The 20,271-nt window shown below is 37.2% G+C and overlaps 2 protein-coding genes across 10 annotated transcripts; one reads left to right on the top strand and one right to left on the bottom strand.

Moving 5' to 3' along the window:
- The first annotated feature begins 10,442 nt into the window (after positions 1–10,442).
- LOC142553367 (glucan endo-1,3-beta-glucosidase 9) lies at positions 10,443–13,213 on the top strand. Its single transcript, XM_075663571.1, has 2 exons — positions 10,443–10,960; positions 11,405–13,213. Exons 1-2 carry the CDS (start codon positions 10,461–10,463, stop codon positions 12,519–12,521), a joined length of 1,617 nt encoding a protein of 538 aa, XP_075519686.1. The 5' UTR covers positions 10,443–10,460; the 3' UTR covers positions 12,522–13,213.
- Positions 13,214–13,644: 431 nt separating this feature from the next.
- LOC142553368 (transcription initiation factor TFIID subunit 15b-like) lies at positions 13,645–19,841 on the bottom strand. Of its 9 annotated transcripts, none has more exons than XR_012821939.1 (8): positions 19,453–19,841; positions 19,195–19,330; positions 17,975–18,659; positions 17,492–17,642; positions 17,332–17,410; positions 15,925–16,134; positions 15,751–15,802; positions 13,645–14,220 (listed from the first exon to the last, which is right to left on the bottom strand). XR_012821939.1 is itself a non-coding variant. In XM_075663572.1 (6 exons), the coding sequence occupies exons 1-6, from the start codon at positions 19,637–19,639 to the stop codon at positions 16,026–16,028; spliced, it is 1,347 nt and encodes a 448-aa protein (XP_075519687.1). In that variant the 5' UTR covers positions 19,640–19,841; the 3' UTR covers positions 15,496–16,025. The 9 variants fall into 9 exon arrangements, 3 of the variants coding, with proteins under 3 accessions (XP_075519687.1, XP_075519689.1, XP_075519690.1); XR_012821940.1 differs by having other exon boundaries at positions 13,645–13,691; XR_012821935.1 differs by having other exon boundaries at positions 15,751–16,134.
- Positions 19,842–20,271: the final 430 nt, after the last annotated feature.

Raw genomic sequence — 20,271 nt, 5'->3', positions numbered from 1 at the left:
GAAAGTTTGTGCAGTGGATAAGGTATTTTGGGAATATTCTCCTGCTAATTAATTTTGGCTCATATTTTTGGCTATTTGTAAATGACAGATATGGATATTTATATATTTATATATATTATATATTGACATATCTACATATTTAGTACATATAAATAGTTTATTATGTTTTCTTTGTTAAAACACTTTTCATTTTATCAATAATTACTTATCGTTATATATATTTTAAAAAATTTAAATTATTACATCTCTAACATAGAAAACAAATTATAAAAATATTTTGTAACCTAAAAAAACTATTATAAAAATATTTTGTAAATATTATATCTTAATATAATCTCTATAATAAAAAAATAATATGTATGCATGCAGAGCGTGTCACATAACACTGTTAAGTTTGACACTAGAAATAAATAATTTTGGTGTAATTTTAGAATTTTTTAAAAGTAATATCCTTCTAAATCTATACACGTGGAATATTTTAAATAAAAATTATTATAAAAATCTAATTTAATAAATTTGTGATCCTAATCAATATATCTATCCAAAATTATTAAAATATTTTTTAATTGTTCGGAAATTTTTGAATTTGTAAATGATTAAACAATGGTGAACCGTTCAATAACAAATACATCATTCCACCATAAGTCATGCTCTGTACACAAATTTATGATACCAAAAATTAATTTTTATGTCAAAACTAAAAAAAATGTATTATTCCACAATAAGTTATATTTTGTACACAAATTACTGTACAAAAAATTAATTTATATGTAAACTTGACATAAGACCGTATCATACCAAATATCACTCATACAAACATAAAATACAATGTCTAAAGAGAAGATTTGATAGGCATATGTACAATAATTAAAATCAAAATTGCAATAAGAATTGTGCTAGGACTACTTTAAAATGTAAATCATCCAACTAATATTATTTGAAACAAGTAACCAAATTACAAATATGTTGGGTACAATAATTGTCCCTGCTTGGTAGAGCGATCGAACCGTGATACTTGAGTTGTTGTGCGGTTTAAAAGATTTGAGATGCACCATTACCACCAGCTATAGCTTTTGGTAAAACGGTAAGCGCTCGATCCTACAAAATATCAGATCCAATAACTCATTTAATATATACAAATCCAAACACGAATTGATACCGGCGATGATACCCCGCTGTCTCGAGGTAGTCTATTGCTCGAAAATGAAACAAGAATAAAACTTGCCCAATCTACACCATTCCATGCTATGAAACATCAAGCAGTAGCAGCCGACTGGGGCAGCAATCCTCTTTCGTGCCTCATCAAAGATGGATAACTTTATACCTTTCCCCTTGGGTAGAGATAGATACCCACGGCTTCATACCTTTACCGATTGTGTAAACATTTCCCAACTGAGTGGCGAACTCGTGACCGAGCGCATCCTGAACGTGAATGGTCTCGAAGCTACCCCTGTGCTTTTCTCTGTTCTTGATCACTCCAACACGCCCCCTGTTTCTTCCACCAGTCACCATCACAACATTCCCAACATCAAATTTGATGAAGTCGGTAATCTTGTTGCTCTCCAAATCCAATGTGATTGTGTCGTTGGCTTTAATGAGGGGATCAGGATATCGGATGGTTCTCCCATCGTAGGTGTTGAGATATGGGATACCCTTCTTCCCAAATTACACCGTGCGCACCTTGCAAAGTTTAAACTGCAAGAAGACATGTTCACAATGTGAAACCTTAAACTGCAAGAAGACATGTTCACAATTCTTAAATCGATGCTTCATCATTTCTCCCCAATATTGCAGCTCTTTCCCATTATTAACAATACGAGTCTGGATAGTGACCCATTCTCCTTTGTTCCAACTTTGTCGAACAACTTCCTTACATTCAAGTTCGAAGGTCCAAGAAATCTCAAAGCGAAACCTTCGTCATCTCTGCTGCACAGAAGTCTCAAGATTTAAAAATATAGCACTATGGTCAAAATTTACGACGTCCAAATTTGTGACTTCGGCGTTACTGAAAATATGGAGCCATAAAGAGTTAGCCAACGTGCGGTCACATCTTTTCTTCCACAAAGTGATCAGTACCCTCACTCTTTTCCCAGGTAAACATGAGCCATTTTATACCCAGACCACAATCTTCAATGGCCTCCCGAAACCCATTAATAAGAGGCAAAGGTTGACGAAATCGACTTCTTTTTTCAGAAATAGAGAGCATATAAATGAAATCCCCTATACAGCACCACGAAAGGGAGGGCCTTTTCGAAAGTGCACGCAGAAGATCCCAAGAATGGCTTCTACGACTCCTTACCAGAAAACCAAGGTAACATATCAATCTCCAATCTTCCTTGCCCGGTAATGATACCATCACGTCGATGAAGTTATGAGAACAGGCCATTAACTTCACCATATATTGTTCTTTCCAAATCAGTGCTATACCTTCGCCATGATTAACACCTGGAACTACAAATAAACAAACCTTCATACTCGTTTCACCTTTTATTTGTCGACTTTTAACTCTATTAAAAACACAAAATTGGGCTTAGTTTTGGACACACGGTCCAATAGCTCTTGAACTGTTCGTGGGCTGCCCAGATCACGATAGTTCCGATTGAGAGTAGTCAATTTGGACTCCAGGGCCCGCCTCCTCTGAGTTTTTGGATCAGAAATGTTTAAATGACAACCCAAATTAGAACATGCCAGGACGTCTTCCTCCTCTATCCTTCTTCTTTAGGGTCGCTCTACGATTAAAAATTCTTTGTTTGACGCAAGTTGTGATTCATGCAATCTTCTACCGTGCTTTTCCCTTTCCCTATCACATCACTAGTCCACCCATTAATCATCCTCTTTGCTTCCCTGATCCTTCACCACGTTTTGGGATAAGATTATAATCACTGGTTTGAATATCAAGTTGCGGACCCAAAAATTCTTCCATTGAGTCATCTTGACCGGTTGGAAAAACACCTGAGTTGCCAGACGGTAGTCGGACCGAAGCCATCTTTCACCTCGTTGGCTTTCTGTTAGATGCTCCAAGCCATGCACCAAATAGCTTTTCGACTGTTTTATCCGGATAGTCAAAATATTTTTCACATAACTTATGTGAGTGACCAAGGATGCCACAAAGAAACAAAACGTAGGTAATTTCTCATATTTAAAGTTTGCGCAGCTCCAAGTTTCGCCCACCTTTTTATCTCCATCCTTATTTCGAGAGATATTCGGATATCAATCGACTCACAGATGCACATGTATGCTCGCCAACCGCCAACAAAATTGTTGGGATCAGCTTCCACAAAGCAGCCAATAAAGTTTCCAATGTCTTTAGCCACTTTTTCAGACATGAAACCACTAGGAAGATCGTGAACTTGCACCCAGAATTAAACTAAGAAGAGAGGAACTTGTTGGGGATTCATGCCAAACTCCAGTGGTGCCATAACCAATAAATGTTGCTCCAATGTCCACCGACCATCTCGAAGCACTCTTTGCACGTCTAACTCATTATAGTACTGGAACACATATAGATTAGAACCGACCCAAGTTCTGAATGCGGACTCTTTTGACAGGTCTCCCATACGGATGCCAATGTGTTCTTCATAGCAGTAAAGTTTAAAAGTCTATCCGTCAAGAAGCGACCGATAACACACCATTTCCAGTCTTGCACGTTATTTTCTTCTTGCACTAGCTTGTTCATATTCAAGCGCCCCATTTTCTTCCTCTAGAGTAACTTTCTGATATCGGTCCTCCAACTTCACTGGTCAGTTGCCTCCATATCAAAGATAAAAGTTAAAACTAGATTAAAAAAGCTTACAACAAGCTCGACTATAAAGACCTGTTAGCAGGGGCGCAGGGACATTAGCTTGCCCGGGTTTTTTTGAAAAAATTTATAGGTAAATTTTGTATAATTTTAGAATAATATGATAGTAGACCGGGTATATCAATTTAAAATATTTAAAAATTTTAGAGATTAAAATTCTAGCCCGGGCGGAGCCATATTTCTGGCTCCGCCCCTGCCTGTTAGAGAGAACAGAACAGAAGCAAGGCAATTAGCAAACTCACTCGGTGTATTCAATCCAGAGTTTTGATTACTTTCAATGAATTTTTCAAATGATAGACTTTTATGAATTTGATAGATTTTTATTGACTTTTACAGATTCTCAAAGATTTATAAACAAATTTATGTGGATTCATGTAGACTTTTTTGCAAGATTTCTATAGATTTTTGTGAATTTTTTTTATAGGATTTTATAATTTTTGTACTTAATTATATCATATTATTTTTTATTAATTTTTTTGAACCAATAATTAATTGACATATAACATATTTAATTTGAAATAATTTTTAAATATTTATATTAATAAATAAATTTACTTATTTAAAACTTAAATCATTTAATACTTACATGTGTATATATATACATGTTTGTATGCATGTTTGTAAATTTTTTAAAATTCATCAATTGATTAATCTATAACCTTGTTTTTATATTTAAAATATACATGTGAAAATAATATTATTTAGCATTGTGTTAATATAATTTTGAATAAAAATATCACAGCTTACATATTAATTTAAAATACTAAAAAGAATTTAAAAAATCATGGTTATTGCGAGGCTATTCAATTATTAAGAATTAAGCGATATTTTTTTATATCATCTTTTATTATTATTGAATATTACATTAATTTGTATAAATCATAAATTAAAAATCGCAAAATCAATTCTAGAATTCAAAATTTTCTATGATATTAAAATAAAAAATTATTAAATGAATAATCAGCCAAAAAATAAAGAATATGAAAAGGAAAGGCGAATATATATATAGAGATACACTTCGAAAATTTGAGAGAGTAGTAGAGATGAGAAAAGAGAAGATAAAAAGAGATGTGATGTGAATTGTGAAGCGACAGAGAGAGTAAATATTTTGTTTATGAGTTAAAAGTTTTAAAAATCCATCCAAATCTTTGGGTTTAACCAAATACAATTTTTGATAATTTATAGTTGTACCTTAAGCTTTAATGTTTGTATATTAACGAATTTCATGAAATTATTAAAAGTTTATTGAAATTTGAATATCTATAGACTTTTATAGAGTTTTTAAAAGTCAATGTTGAATATCACTTGACTTTTTAAAACTCTATGAAAGTCTATTTTGAATACCAAACTTCTGTATAGTATGCAAAAATCTTAATTGAATACATCTAGACTTTTAAAATCTACAAAAGATATTAAAAGTCAATAAATCTTCATTATTTAAATACACCTCCTCAATATTGTTCTTTTCCAACTTGTAATATGAGAGAGGCTTCTTATGTCTGTGTGTGCATATAAAAGTATTGGTATTGTATACATTTAGTTTTTCTACGTCATTATAATAGGAAGTGATTGTGAAATATAAAACACACAAAAATATAAACTTGAAATTTGGCAAATCAAGAGACGATGCAATAACCTATTAACATTCAAGTTTTACAAAAACTTATATATGTCGGCAGATTGGCAAATGTATATTTAATGAGGCAAAGAAACGTGTTTTCTTTGAAATAAATTAAATGAATTATTTGTCACAAGTTGCAGCAGGATTTGAAGACTGAAGACTGAATACGCGCTTTCTACGCGTATTCACACTAACAGGTGCTCTATAAATAGAGCTCCCTCCTTCATTCTGAAATCATCCATTCTTCGAGTTTTTTTTATTCTATTAGTTCTATAATATTTGTGAGTTGTTTGTTCTTCTGTATTAAGAGAGTGTGTTCTCTTTGAAAACACAGTGAGTTGTATACCACAAAATATTATAGTGGAATTCTTTTCATCTTGCCCGTGGTTTTTACCCAAATAATTTTTAGGGATTTTCCACGTAAATCTCGGTGTCCAGTTTATTCTTTATTTTCGGGTTTTATTATCTCAAATTTTGCACGTGGAACCAACAAGTGGTATCAGAGCCTTGGTTTAAAATTTCTTAAAATTCTAAGTATGCTCTGTGGTTGCAGCCTAGACTGATCTTCCACATCAGAAAAGATTTTTTGAGATTTTTTATTTAAGGCGGGATTAATTTTGTCCAGTCTACTAAATTGTTGTAGACATAATGACGGGAATGTATGAGATAACAAAGTTCAACAGAAGCAATTTTATGCTGTGGAAAATAAAGATACAAGCAATTTTAAGAAAGGAAAATTGTTTGGCGGCTATTGGAGATAGACCGGAGGAGATTGCGTATGATGGAAAGTAGAATGAGATGAATGATAATGCTTTTGCTAATTTACACTTAGCTATAGCTGACGAAGTTTTGTCAAGTATCTCTGAGATAAAAACAGCCAAAGTTATCTGGGATACTCTGACAAAGATGTACGAGGTCAAGTCGCTACACAACATGATTTTCCTAAAGAGAAGGCTTTATACTCTTCGGATGGCGGAATCTTCATCGATGACCGACCATATCAACACACTCAATACTCTATTTGTCCAACTCACTTCCATGGGGCATAAAATAGGGGAAAATGAACGTGCGGAGCTTCAACTTCAAAGTCTACCAGATGATCAACTTATCATCAACATAACCAACAATATTCTTATGGGCTTTCTAAGATTCGACGATGTCTTAACTGCGGTTCTCGGAGAAGAAAGCCGGCGCAAGAATAAGGAAGATAGGTTGGTAACCTCGAAGCAGGCATAGGCGTTACCGATGATAAGAGGAAGATTTATGGACCGTGATTCCAGTGGGAGCCAAAGGCGAGGTAGATCAAAGTCAAGAAATAAGAAGAAAAATATTTACTGTTTTAAATGTGGCGGTAAAGGGCACTTCAAGAAAGAGTGTACGAGTATCCATAAAAGTTTTCAAGGAAATGTTGCCAGTACTTCAGGCAGTGGTGAAATATTATTCAGCAAAGCAGCAACTGTTGCAGAAGGCAGACACAAATTTTGTGACACATGGATTATGGATTCAGGAGTGACGTGGCATATGACGTCTCGGAGAGAATGATTTGATCATTATGAACCAGTCTCAGGAGGATTTATATTCATGGGAAATGATCATGCCTTGAAAATCGCTGGGGTCGGTACTATCAAAATTAAAATGTTTAATGGCACCATTCGTACCATACAGGAGGTACGACATGTGAAAGGACTGACGAAGAATCTTTTGTCCTTGGGGCAATCGGATGACATCGGGTGCAAAACTCGTATCGAGAACGGGATCATGAAAAATTGAAGGGCGCGCTTGTGGTTATGAAGGCGGAAAAGGTTGCTGCAAATCTGTATGTACTTTTGGGAGAAACACACAAAGAAGCAGAACTAGCTGTTGCATCAATTGGTTCAGGAGAAGAATTAACAGTGTTATGGCATAGAAAGCTCGGGCATATGTCAGAACAGGGGTTGAAAATTCTCTCAGAACAGAAGCTGCTGCCGGGACTTACAAAAGTGTCACTACCCTTTTGTGAGTACTGTGTTACCAGTAAACAATGCAGATTAAAGTTTGGCACTTCTACTGCAAAGAGCAAAAGCATATTGGAGCTGATTCATTCGGATGTTTGGCAAGCACCGGTTTTATCCCTATGAGGAGCGAGATACTTTGTCTCGTTCATTGATGATTTCTCTAGGAGATGTTGGGTGTATCTTATCAAGAATAAATAAGATGTTTTCCAGATTTTCAAAGATTTCAAAGCGCAGGTTGAACTTGATTCTGAAAAGAAAATCAAGTGTCTAAGGACTGACAATGGAGGAGAATATACCAGTGACGAATTTGATGCATATTGTCAACATGAGGGCATCAAAAGGCAATTCACGATGGCTTACACACCTCAACAGAATGGAGTGGCGGAGCGGATGAACAGAACCTTGTTGGACAGAACAAGAGCTATTTTGAGGACTGCAGGTCTAGAAAAGTCATTTGGGCGAAAGCAGTCAAAACCGCTTGTTATATTATCAATCGTTCTCCTTCAGTGGCGATTGATCTGAAGACTCCGATGGAGATGTGGACTGGGAAGCCGACAAATTATTCTCATTTGCATACATTTGGAAGTCCTGTGTACGTTCTGTACAATGAGCAAGAAAGATCGAAGTTGGATTGGAAATCCAGAAAATGTATCTTCTTGGGTTATGCTAATGGAGTAAAAGGGTTTCGCTTGTGGGATCCTACTGTTCACATGCTTGTCATCAGCAGGGATGTTATCTTCGAGGAAGAAAAAGTAAAGGGAGACAAAGGCACACCGAATTCAGAAACTACTATTTTTCAGGTGAAAAATAAGACGGATGAAAGTCAAGTTTCTTGTGAAGCAGTACCAGAGCACGATGAACAAGAACATGTTGAGTCTGAAGTTTCCAATGTGAGGCAGTCAACTCGAGACAGAAGACCACCAGGTTGGCTTTCAGATTATGTCACTGAAAGCAACATTGCATATTGTCTATTATCAGATGATAGTGAGCCATCGAGTTTCCACGAGGCTACTCAAAGCTCGGATGTATCTTTGTGGATGATAGCAATGCAAGAAAAATTGGAGGCATTAGACAGGAATAAAACTTGGGATCTTGTTACACTACCAGGAGGAGGAAAGCCATCGGTAACAGATGTGTCTATAAGATCAAGCGAGATGGCAATAACCAAGTGGAGCGGTATCGTGCTAGATTGGTGGTAAAAGAGTATGCTCAAAAAGAAGACATTGACTTCAATGAGATATTTTCCCCTGTGGTTCGACTTACAACAATCAAAGTAGTGTTGGCATTGTGTGCAGTGTTTGACCTACATCTAGAACAGCTAGATGTGAAAACATCATTTCTTCATGTAGATCTTGAAGAAGAAATATATATGCTCCAACCAGAAGGTTTTGCGGAAAAAGGCAAAGAGAACTTGGTTTACAGGTTGAAGAAATCTCTGTACGGTCTCAAACAGGCGCCGAGGTGTTGGTACAAGAGATTTGATTCCTATATCATGAGCCTTTGATACAACAGATTGAGTGCAGACCCTCCTTGTACGTATTTCAAGAGGTCTGGTGATGATTATATTATTTTGCTGTTGTATGTGGACGACATGTTGGTAGCAGGCCCCAACAAATATCAGGTCCAAGGATTGAAGGCACAGTTGGCTAGGGAATTTGATATGAAGGACTTGGGACCAGTAAACAAGATTCTAGGGATGCAAGTTCACCGAGATAGAAGTAACAGAAAGATTTGGCTTTCACAGAGAAATTATTTGAAGAAAGTCTTGCAACGCTTCAACATGCAAGATAGTAAGCCAATCTCGACCCCTCTTCCTGTTAACTTCAAGTTATCCTCCGAGATGTGTCATAGCAGTGAAGCAGAGAGGATGGAGATGTCTCGAGTACCATATGCATCAGCAGTGGGAAGTCTGATGTTCGCCATGATCTGTACAAGATCGGACATTGCTCAAGCAGTGGGAGCAGTTAGTCGGTATATGGCGAATCCTGAAAGAGAGCATTGGAGCACTGTTAAGAGGATCCTTATATACATTAAGGGTATCTCAAATGCTGCATTATGTTATGGAGGATCGGATTTTACACTCAGGGGCTATGTCGATTCAGATTATGCAGGTGATCCTGATAAAAGGAAATCTACTACTGGTTATGTGTTTACATTTGCGAGGGGAGCTGTAAGCTGGATTTCAAAACTGCAGACAGTTGTGGCGTTATCTACAACAGAGGCAGAATACATGGCAGTTACTCAAGCGTGCAAGGAGGCAATATGGATTAAAAGGTTATTGGAGGAGATCGGACACAAAAAAGAGAATGCTCCTTTATTTTGTGACAGTCAGAGTGGCTTGCACATCGCAAGGAATCCAGCCTTTCATTCCAGGACGAAACACATTGGAGTCCAATTTCACTTTGTACGAGAAGTAGTAGAAGAAGGAAGTGTGGATATGTAGAAGATTAATACAAATGATAACAATGCTGATTTTCTGATCAAGCCAGTGAACACTGATAAGTTTGAGTGGTGTAGATCCTCAAGTGGTCTAGCGGAAATGTAAGCAGCAGGTAATGGCAAGATTGAAAGGATGTGTGGAGATGTGTTTGATTCTCAATCAAATCTCCAAGTGGGAGAAATGTCGGCAGATTGGCAAATGTACATTTAATGAGGCAAAAAAACGTGTTTTCTTTAAAATGAATTATTTGTCACAAGTTGCAGCAGGATTTGAAGACTGAAGATTGAATACGCGCTTTCTACGCGTATTCACACTGAAATCATCTCTTCTTCGAGTTTTCTCTCATTCTATTAGTTCTATAATATTTGTGAGGTGTTTGTTCTGCTGTATTAAGAAGGTGTGTTCTCTTTGGAAACACAGTGAGTGAGTTGTACACCACAAAATATTATAATAGAATTCTTTTCATCTTGCCCGTGGTTTTTACCCTAATAATTTTTAGGGATTTTCCACGTAAATCTCGGTGTCCAGTTTATTTTTTATTTTCGGGTTTTATTATCTCAAATTTCGCACGTGGGACCAAACATACTGTGAAAAAAAATCGAAACGATGAAATTATCTTCCGTTTATTTGAACCAAAAAATTTATGCGGCGGCAAGAACTTGTTCATACTTCCTGTCAAAAAATCAAACATGTAGTACGCACCTGACTATGATTCACAGCCGAACACAGTTTCACCCAGAAATGGCTACGGAAATCCCAAAATCCCAGCTCGTCTTTCCCGCGCTGGCTGTATTATTGGTTGCATCCCTTACCTACACTGTAAATGCACAAGGCATTGGCGTGAACTGGGGAAGGGCGGCTTCGCATCCACTGCCGCCGCCGAAAGCGGTGGAGCTGCTGAAAGCAAACAGCATTGCAAAAGTTAAGTTGTTTGACGCAGACCCACTTGTTCTCGAGTCACTGTCCGGTTCCAATATTCATGTAACTGTCGGCATTCCCAATTCCATGCTTCGCAGCCTCAACTCTTCTTTGAAGGCTGCCGAGAGCTGGGTCCACGATAATCTCACCCGTTTCGTCTCTGATGGCGCTTCCAGGGTCCTTGTTGAGTGAGTAATCCCCTCTCCCCTTTTTAACTGTTTTTGTGCCTTGATTTATCATGCACTTGAGTGGGTTAAGCATGCGTTGTGTGATTTCTTAATTTTTAGTTATCAATTATTTGTGATTACGGAATGAAATCGGGGAAGAGAGGTCTGAAATAAACGATTTCAGACAAACTAAGCAGTATTTTTATCGTAAAGCTATGTGGAAATAGGTTAATAAAGTTTTTTGTGATGGAAACTTATACCTGATATTGTGTTCATGATTTGAGCTTCCACCATTGGAGATATATCTCTGTGTCTGTATCGATCCTATGTAATCCATTTTGGAAAATTTATTTCATTCGTTTCCTTAATTCCGTGCCTATCCGCTGATTATGAAATGGCAAAAGCATCGTATGAATGTCTTTTGCTTCTATCTTGAATTTGCTCATGTCAGTTAACGTGTTCCAGTTACATTGCTGTTGGAGACGAGCCATTCCTTCAAAGTTACGGTGAGCAATTCTACCCATTTGCAGTAGGAGCAGCTGCCAACATCCAAGCGGCTTTATATAAAGCTAACATAGGTGAAAAGGTTAAAGTTGTAGTTCCCTGTAGTTTTGATGCTTTCAGTTCAGAATCTGGCCTGCCATCAGATGGGCAATTCAGGCCTGATGTCAACAGAACCTTGACTGAACTTCTCGCATTTCTGAGCAAAAACCGATCACCTTTCGTGGTGACAATATCCCCTTTCCAGAGTTACCTTGAAAACAAGAATCTTTCTCTTGATTTTGCTCTTTTCAGAGACTCGGCAAGGCCGCAAAACGACACTCATAAGTCCTACAAAAACAGCTTCGACTTGAGCTATAATACCATCACTGTGGCTCTATCCAATGCTGGATTCCTTCGAGTAGGAATTATCGTTGGTCGAATTGGGTGGCCTACAGATGGTGCTGCAAATGCTACTTCATCTCTTGCCGAGGAATTCTTGAAAGGCCTAGTTGGCCACCTCCATAGCCGATCAACTAGTTCTCCAAACGCCCAACCTCTGCCTTCAGAAATATACATTTCAAGCCTTTTGGACGAAGATATGAGGAGCACGGCCACTGGGAATTTCGAAAGACACTGGGGTGTGTTTACTTTCGATGGCCAAGCCAAGTATCAAGTTGATTTTAACCAGGGTTCAAGAAAACTGGTGAATGCTCAAGACGTTCAGTACCTGTCATCGAAATGGTGTGTGATAAATAACAACAAAGATTTATCTAATGCAAGTGCTGTAGCTTTAGAGGCATGTTCTGCTGCTGACTGCACCGAAATTTCATCGGGCGGCTCATGTTTCAACCTAAGTTGGCCCGGAAATATTTCATATGCATTCAACAGTTATTACCAGCAGCACGATCAAAACGAGCAGAGCTGTGACTTTTCAGGTCTGGGATTGATTACCACTGTTGATCCATCTGTTGATACTTGCAGGTTCTATGTTGGGATCAAGACTTCATTTTCAATCTCGATACACAAGTCTGCACTTTTCTGTTGGATGATATCGCTAACGGTTACTATCTTATGGTGTTTGCTGAGTAGAAGATGGTAGAAAACCTTCCCTATGAAACGGCAGCCAACAAATTATTTGATGTTTTTTCGCAGTGTTGGTATCTTTTTTGTACGTTCAACTTGCTTAAGTTTTGAATCATTAGCTGTTTATGACGATCTTCTCCACCATCTCGACCTTTCCCATTCTGACGGTTACTATCATTGTGGTAAAATCATCTCGTTTCTGCATTAGTAACTTGTTCTTAATGCGGGAAGAAATTCGCAGTGGCATGTGAAAGCTCTAGTCTGTTAATGGTATCTGTTCAATCAAATACCAAGTTAATTTAGTGTTTCAAATTTGACTTTGATTGTCTTTTTGACAAATAACAAACTTGAGCAGAGTTTGGAGGAGGAAAATATTGTGACAAACTCGGGAAAGCTGAAGTACTTAAATTCAACTCGTCCCATGGATTCTTATAATTCAATTCGAAATAAATGAATATTCTTTACCCATCCCAATTCCCAAGGCTCGAAAAATAAATTCTTCTCACTCGATGTTGAAAAAGATGGATCCAATCGACTCCCCCACGCTCCAATTCAAATCCTTCGAAATGGTGGCGCCCTCCTGAAAACCTTGTCAAAATTAACGTTGGCGCTTCCATTAAAGATGACATGATGTTCTTTGGGGTGGGATTGTGAGACGAGACAAGGATGAAATAGTTCTATTTGCCTTGGGGAAACTTTTGCTCGAACGGATTTGAATCGCATATAGCAGAAACTCGTACAGTTCTGGAAGGTTGTAAGATGGTCAATTTGTTGTCTAAGGATGGATTGCGGAGACCGATGCCCTTATTGTGGTGCTAACACTTTCTTCACCAGCTCCTCGTGCTCCTGAGGCATCTCTTCTGAATCAGATCGCAACGCTGTGCCGTCTTCATCCAAAAAATATGGCCCTTTTCTCGCCATGATCAACAAACATACCAGCTCCTCATGCTCCTGAGGCCTCTCTTCTGAATCAGATTGCAAAGCTATGCCGTTTTCATCCAAAAAATATGGCCCATTTCTCGCCACGATCAATAAACATAGTGGCTCACACTATCTTTCAATATGTGCTTAGGCTCCCTTCGTAAAAACTGATCTATCTTTTGTGGTGTAATTCAATTCCCTCTTTTTTTTTGGGAAAAAAAGAAAAGATGGATCGAATCAGCAATTTGCCCATCTAAAATTATAGCTGTAACACAGAAAAATAAATAAAAACCTGAAAAATAACTGGATATTCTCCGAAGAAAGGGAAATACGTGGAAACAATACGTAAAACGTTTACATGCCAAAAAATGGAGAAGGTCCGGCGTCAAATTCTGTTTTCTGTTACAAATCCACAAGTTCGAAATATCAAATATTTACATTTCGTAAATTAATAATTCCCTCTTATAAAAGAATCCTTCATACAACAAACTACATGCACTCGTGTTTAACAGACTAATAACCTAGACAGGCGTTATACGCTTATAAAATCTTTAATTAATTTGATTAATATTCTAAAAAAATATCATTCTGAAATTATTTCATATTCAAATTTGATTTGATTATATCATAATCGTAAACATGAATGAACGACTAATGAACCGTATTATGATGCCTAGCAAAAGATGTTGACTACAACAGTCCGAGATTATATAAATACGTATTCGCGGATTTTGTCAAATCTTTTATCGTCTCGCATGCAAGTCCAGGAAGTTCTATGTTCCATTTAACGGGCCCTACAATATGTGTATGTGAGTGATATAGCAATTTAAACTAGAAAATAATGGGGAAACAAAAACAAAACAAGTCTTTCCACACGCAACTTGTGCATGTCATAGATTTGGAAACTTAATAAAAAAATCAATACATAAAAATATGTCCAATATTTAAAGTAATTAACAAACACGAACTGATTCCTTTGGTTCAGGTGTGGCCATTAAAAATATAACTGGAACTAATAATACAAAATAAGTCTCAGCTAAGGTGGTGGCCATCACAAAAATTGCTAGAATAGTTAATCTGAACTAATCCCTCTTCAAGAAAATTAATAAATAAAATAATAAGAACTAATTCTTTTAGTTCAGATGGCCATAACAACAAATTACCATAATTAATAATTGGTTATAACCCATAATCCTTCCACGGTAACAAGTCAATTACCAAATCCCCATTTCATTCTCTACCTAAAAAATATATACACCAAGGCAACTAAAAGAAGGGGTAGAGAGCCGAAAACTATTAATCCACCAAATCCTTGCTCAATTCATGAGGAAACACGAATGGTTCATATTAATGTACTTGATTGGTAAAATACGACCATCAAATTCTAAAATGCAACATGCTTCACGACATCAGGGCACACCAACCCTCCCTGATCAACAAATATTTTCAAGTGCTTTTCAAAATGTAAATACATATCATAAACAGGGGACACTCTAGGAAGCCAGAGAAGATACAATCCATGGGATAATGCATTGGATTACAAAAGCATAATATAAGCATATTCTGCAAATTGCACCCAATTATGCTGGCTCTTGAATATCCCACTTCAACCAGCAGGATGGGAAAAAAAACTATTTCTTAGGAAAAGCACCATAACCTAAACCGATTTGGCCATTCAGAAGAATATGGATTATAAAACTCAATTTTCATGCAAAATAGAAACATCTTTGACAGTGAAAATGGACGAAACACCAGGATGTATTGGAATTTGATGCGGCTCATGTTTGATTTGTTTAGGTCCTAGACCCCAAGGGGTTATCAAGACAACCTCAATCACTTGGACAATGCAAAACAGCCATCTTATTATTATAATTCTCTTGTATAGAATTTTTGTCTAGAATTTTATATCAAGCTGAAAGATGAAAAAATCTAATCTGGAGTAGCACACGATGTTCAAGCAAGCCCATACAATCAGATGGAACTCCAACACAATGGGCAGCTCAATAGTATGATGCTCACATAAGAAAGAGGTGGAAGTTAACAAAAATAATTAATGGTTCACCAATGGATTATGAATAAGCAACCTGATTCATTCACATCCACATCATAAATATATGGAATCCACAAATCTCATATTCATGTCCACAACAAATAAGGTAGTTAACGATAATAGTTTCTCGCTCACTAGCAGACAGAGTTTTATGAAATTCAAGTCATTTTAAATCTAGACACTAATGTTAGGAATCTGTAGTAGGGAAGAAGGGATCACAAAATGGACTGATTGTAGAGAGATTGTGATTATGCAATTTCAGAAAGCAACTCACCTGACAAGTTCAACCTACCATTCGCAGCACTTTGGAGAATATCCACTTCCCTCTATAAAAACATTAACACAGCTCCAATTAATCCCAGACCATACTGAAGAACTCCCCACTAGTCTTAAAATGGAGGTAGAATGGAGAAAAAAAAGGTTTTGCTCAGGGTAATGAACAACCTACCTCTTAAGTCTCCAGTCAGTGAACAAATCCACGCAAGGAAAAAAAAAATTAAAAACTCCTCCCACCACAAATATTAGTACATAAAAGGCTGCCACAAAAGTTTAGTACGGACGCGAACGGTTTCCTCCATGGTAATTTCTATCAGGACCAGAACCCCCATCTCTGTGGTTGTCTCTTCGTCCACCGCCATAGTTGCCTCTACCACCACCACTGTTAAAAAACGCAAGATAGCACATCAAACTCACACAGCAATGAAGATTTAATTACAAGCCAAATCCAAGAGCAGAAAGAAGAAAAATATATATCTCCATCTTAAATAAGAACTCATAGTATCATGATCATGTAGGCATCAAACAATGATTCAATGCAAATTACCATCACTTGCATGGAAATGGCATATCAAATTGCTTGACGAAAATAAAGCTCATTGTAAGTTTTCATGAACAGATAAAAGGTATCGTCTAAATAATAATTAATAAGTTAAGAACTGTGAAAGGACATCATCTAGAAGAACCAACCAAATCAAAGCCAGAAGACAAATTGTGTTCCCTAAATTAGAGGTAGGAAGACCTATGTGAGTGCATGCCAAATAGTTAACTGGAATAAAACATTGATGAAATGATTCATAAAAAAAGGAATTTGAATTTAAATTTAAAAGATAAAAAGTTCCAAATCCAAGTGAGTCAAAACTGCACATTCAAATGTGACTAAATGGATCGCTCGTAACAAAAACATTGGATGTGAAAGACCAATCACACAAGTCTAGTCCTGGATCACCAATAAAATCACAACTAAATGCAACAAATACTACCCCTTGTCATTTATATCCAAAGAAGGGAAGTGAGTCTCAATGAGAATGGGAACTGCAGTAACCTAGTCTTATTCTTGTCAAGACATCATTTCTGTCAATTCATCACAAACACTCACTCAAAAACTAGTCGTTAAAAGAGCTAGAAATAATCACTGTCCTCTAGAAATGGAAAACTGGGACATTAAATTTTATAGAAAATAGCACAACAGATAAATGTGAACTATTCATGTCCAATACAAACAGCCACAGTTCACATGCAACTGCAGATATGAATTATTTTATCATCACGAAATAGCGTGTAATAGCAGTAACCCAAATTCACCTAGGCATTTATCAGCAACCTACACACTTAACGATGCTGGTAAACAGGTAAACAATAAGTTGATATGTGCTATATAACAGTAAGTAGATTAAAAACTGACCCTGTGTACTAATAAGTGCAATAAAATCGCCAGAAAAAAGTGATGATGTGACCATTATTGTTATGAATTAATTTTTAAATAATAATTATAGCTTCTATAAATAAAAAGAATGATAATTCAAATTGACGCGAAGGAGTAATAAAAAAACCCATATTTGAGAAAATATTAACATACCCAGAACCATAAGTAGGAACCCTTGGAGTAGACTTTTCTGCCATCGAAACTTTAATTTTGTAACCTCTCATGTCATGCACTGTTAGGGAAAAACACCAAAAATATAAAAAGAACAAAAGAAAGAATTTCACTCCAAAGAAAAACCAAGTTAAGATCATACTGTTGAAAAAACCACCAGCAGAATGTGCTGCGCACGGATCTTCATAAGACAAAACAGCATCCCCTTTGTTGTTTCCTTGTTCATCAGTATATAATTTTATACTCCAGGGCCATTGGTCCTTGTAGCCTCGCTTTTGCTTAATTCTTGCAACCTATTGTCACAGAAAGACTCGAATTATTCAAGCAGCTTCATGACTGGCTTAATACATATTTCTTGTTGGCAAATTTAAACAAATGCAGAAATAATTACGAATAGCTCTTTCTATACAACCCAGGACAACTAGGATTAGCAAGTTTCGTAGTACTTTAACCAGGAAAAACAAACACACTCAAGTGCATCAAGACAGGCTGGGGTGTGACAAATCATAGATGATGCAGCAATATAAATGTATACAGCCACATCACCTTCAAACTAATTGCAGAACCTGTAACAAAAATTCACAAATGTTTGTTCAATGGAAATAAGATAAAGAAATTTGTTTACTTGACCAATACTTCCAAACAGTTCTCTAAGTTCTTCAGTAGTAACATCAGGGGGCAAATTTGATATATAAATTCTGGCATTATCACAGGAATCCCCACAATTTTCATCACATGGTTTGACCTTCTCAGGAGCATCCACCACGGCCCCAGCATAACCTCCATCTTGGTTTCGATGACCCCCACCATATCCACCTGGCGGACCACTTCGCCCACCACCACGTTTATCACCAAATGAGTCACCACCATAACCAACCGAAGCACCATATGATGGAGGATATGAACCAGGACCCCCAGAATAGCTAGCAGGGGGAGGAACAGCATCGGTAGCATAACTAGGGTTCCCACCATATGTATTTGGAGGTGGAGCATAACTTCCACCAGCACTTCCATAAGATGGGGGAGGAGCAATAGCAGCACCCTGTCCGTAACCTCCATCATCCCTCCCTTGGTTACCACCATAAGATCCACCCCTACCACTTCCACCATCATAGTCATTACCACCGCAGCCATTACCGCCATCAAAACTGTTACCTCTCCCACCTCTTCCACCTCGATTGTCCTCGTAACCCCCACCTCTAGAATAACCACCAACACTACCTCTACCCCCACGATCATCGCCACCAGTAGGAGAAGGTGTACCACATTTGTTGCATTCAGTTCTTCGGGCAAAGTTCAAATTTCCACAGCTGCATTCATAGATCCAGAATTAATTACAGTAACAGGTGAAAAAACTCTAACATCAAAATCTAGTTTTCAGCATCTCACAACATAATATCACGACCAGACATACTTTAACTACTGGTTAATCAAAGAATGACAAAGCATCCCTAAAATTCCAGTGTAGCTCTAAAACCTTGGTACCCCTATAGCATGATGTGTATGGTTGCTTCACATAAACCGTGGCAATATAATGCAGATGGGAACTTGGGGCAGCTCGAAATCAAGCTCTACCTCCAGAAGCATGAATGTTAATTTCCAGATTCTCATCAACACACTATTCGGATGCAGGACACAATCACTATTTCCTTATCGAACTAAATTTGTGCTACTTGACAGTATTGAACAATTCATAAAAAAAATTCTGAGCTAGCAAAAGAGATGCCAAGTTTTGCCCTTGTCCAATTCCCTTCATATCATCAACACTACATAGTTTACAAACGCGGAATAATAATAAAGGCAATAAACTTGAAATCAAGTTAATCAACAAGCAAAATTTATTACCTTTGATTAGGGCATCGCCAATCACCTTCCCTGCCGCTTCCCCCACCACGGCTACCTCCTCTACCGCCGCCTCCACCTCCACCTCCACCTCGGCCCCCCCGATCACCTTGATATCCCCCACCACCACCACCACCACCTAAAACCACAGAATCCGGTCACAGTTAATAAAATTGAAGAGCGAAGAAAATATAATGCTTACATTAAATATCCAAAAGCTATAAAACATTTGAGACTATCTACCCAGGCATATACCATTACCTCTATTACCGCTGTACCCACCGCCGCCTCGTCCGCCGCCTCTGTTACCTCCGTACCCTCCACCACCTCCACTATTTCCTCCGTAACCACCATATCCCCCGCCTTCAGAGCCACCATAACCCCCGTAACCTCCACCCATGGCCGGTGCCGCAGATCCACCACCCTCCTGTCCATACATGTCAGACATCCTCTAATTCCTACTAAAGAAATGTAAATTCAGATTTCTTTTTTCGTAAATTGACAAAGTTGCAGAGTTCCTTGAGACGGGAGAAAGTGGGCGAGAGACTAGGGTTTCTCCCTTTAGCTCAATGGATGAGTTCTTATATGCTAGTTCGGGACTTTTGCTTTTTGATGCGATTCGATTGCCATCTAACCAACCGTCTTGTGGAACCGATTTGCTCAACTCGGGTTGACGGATGACTCTGAAAACTAGGGCCCACTTTTTTTGGTTAATATAATATCAAAATGAATAGCGTTAAATATGAAATTATAACTTATAAACATGTTTTTGTATTTTCTTTGTTTATGTTTATTATATATAATATAATTATTTCATTAAAAATAATATTATTTTGTTGTTATATATTAAATAAATATGTTGTCGAACTTGAATGAAATAAAAATAAAATAATATTGCACAATACAGTTTGAACATAAGCATGCACTGGAAATTTTTTCCCACAAATGATCAATCATTGCATTTCAAAATGTAATTTGATCATCCGCATTTTTTTTATTGACCAATATATCTTGATATTGAGCGGTTTCTTTCTTCTTTATTTCTACGTCTGGAGTTGATATTTCTATTATATCTTCGAT

Source organism: Primulina tabacum, chromosome 8 (genome assembly GCF_025594145.1).
Source record: "Primulina tabacum isolate GXHZ01 chromosome 8, ASM2559414v2, whole genome shotgun sequence".
In the NCBI taxonomy this organism is placed as follows: Eukaryota; Viridiplantae; Streptophyta; class Magnoliopsida; order Lamiales; family Gesneriaceae; genus Primulina; species Primulina tabacum.
The sequence above is the reverse complement of the archived record's forward strand: the minus strand, read 5'-3'. Positions and strand labels throughout refer to the sequence as shown.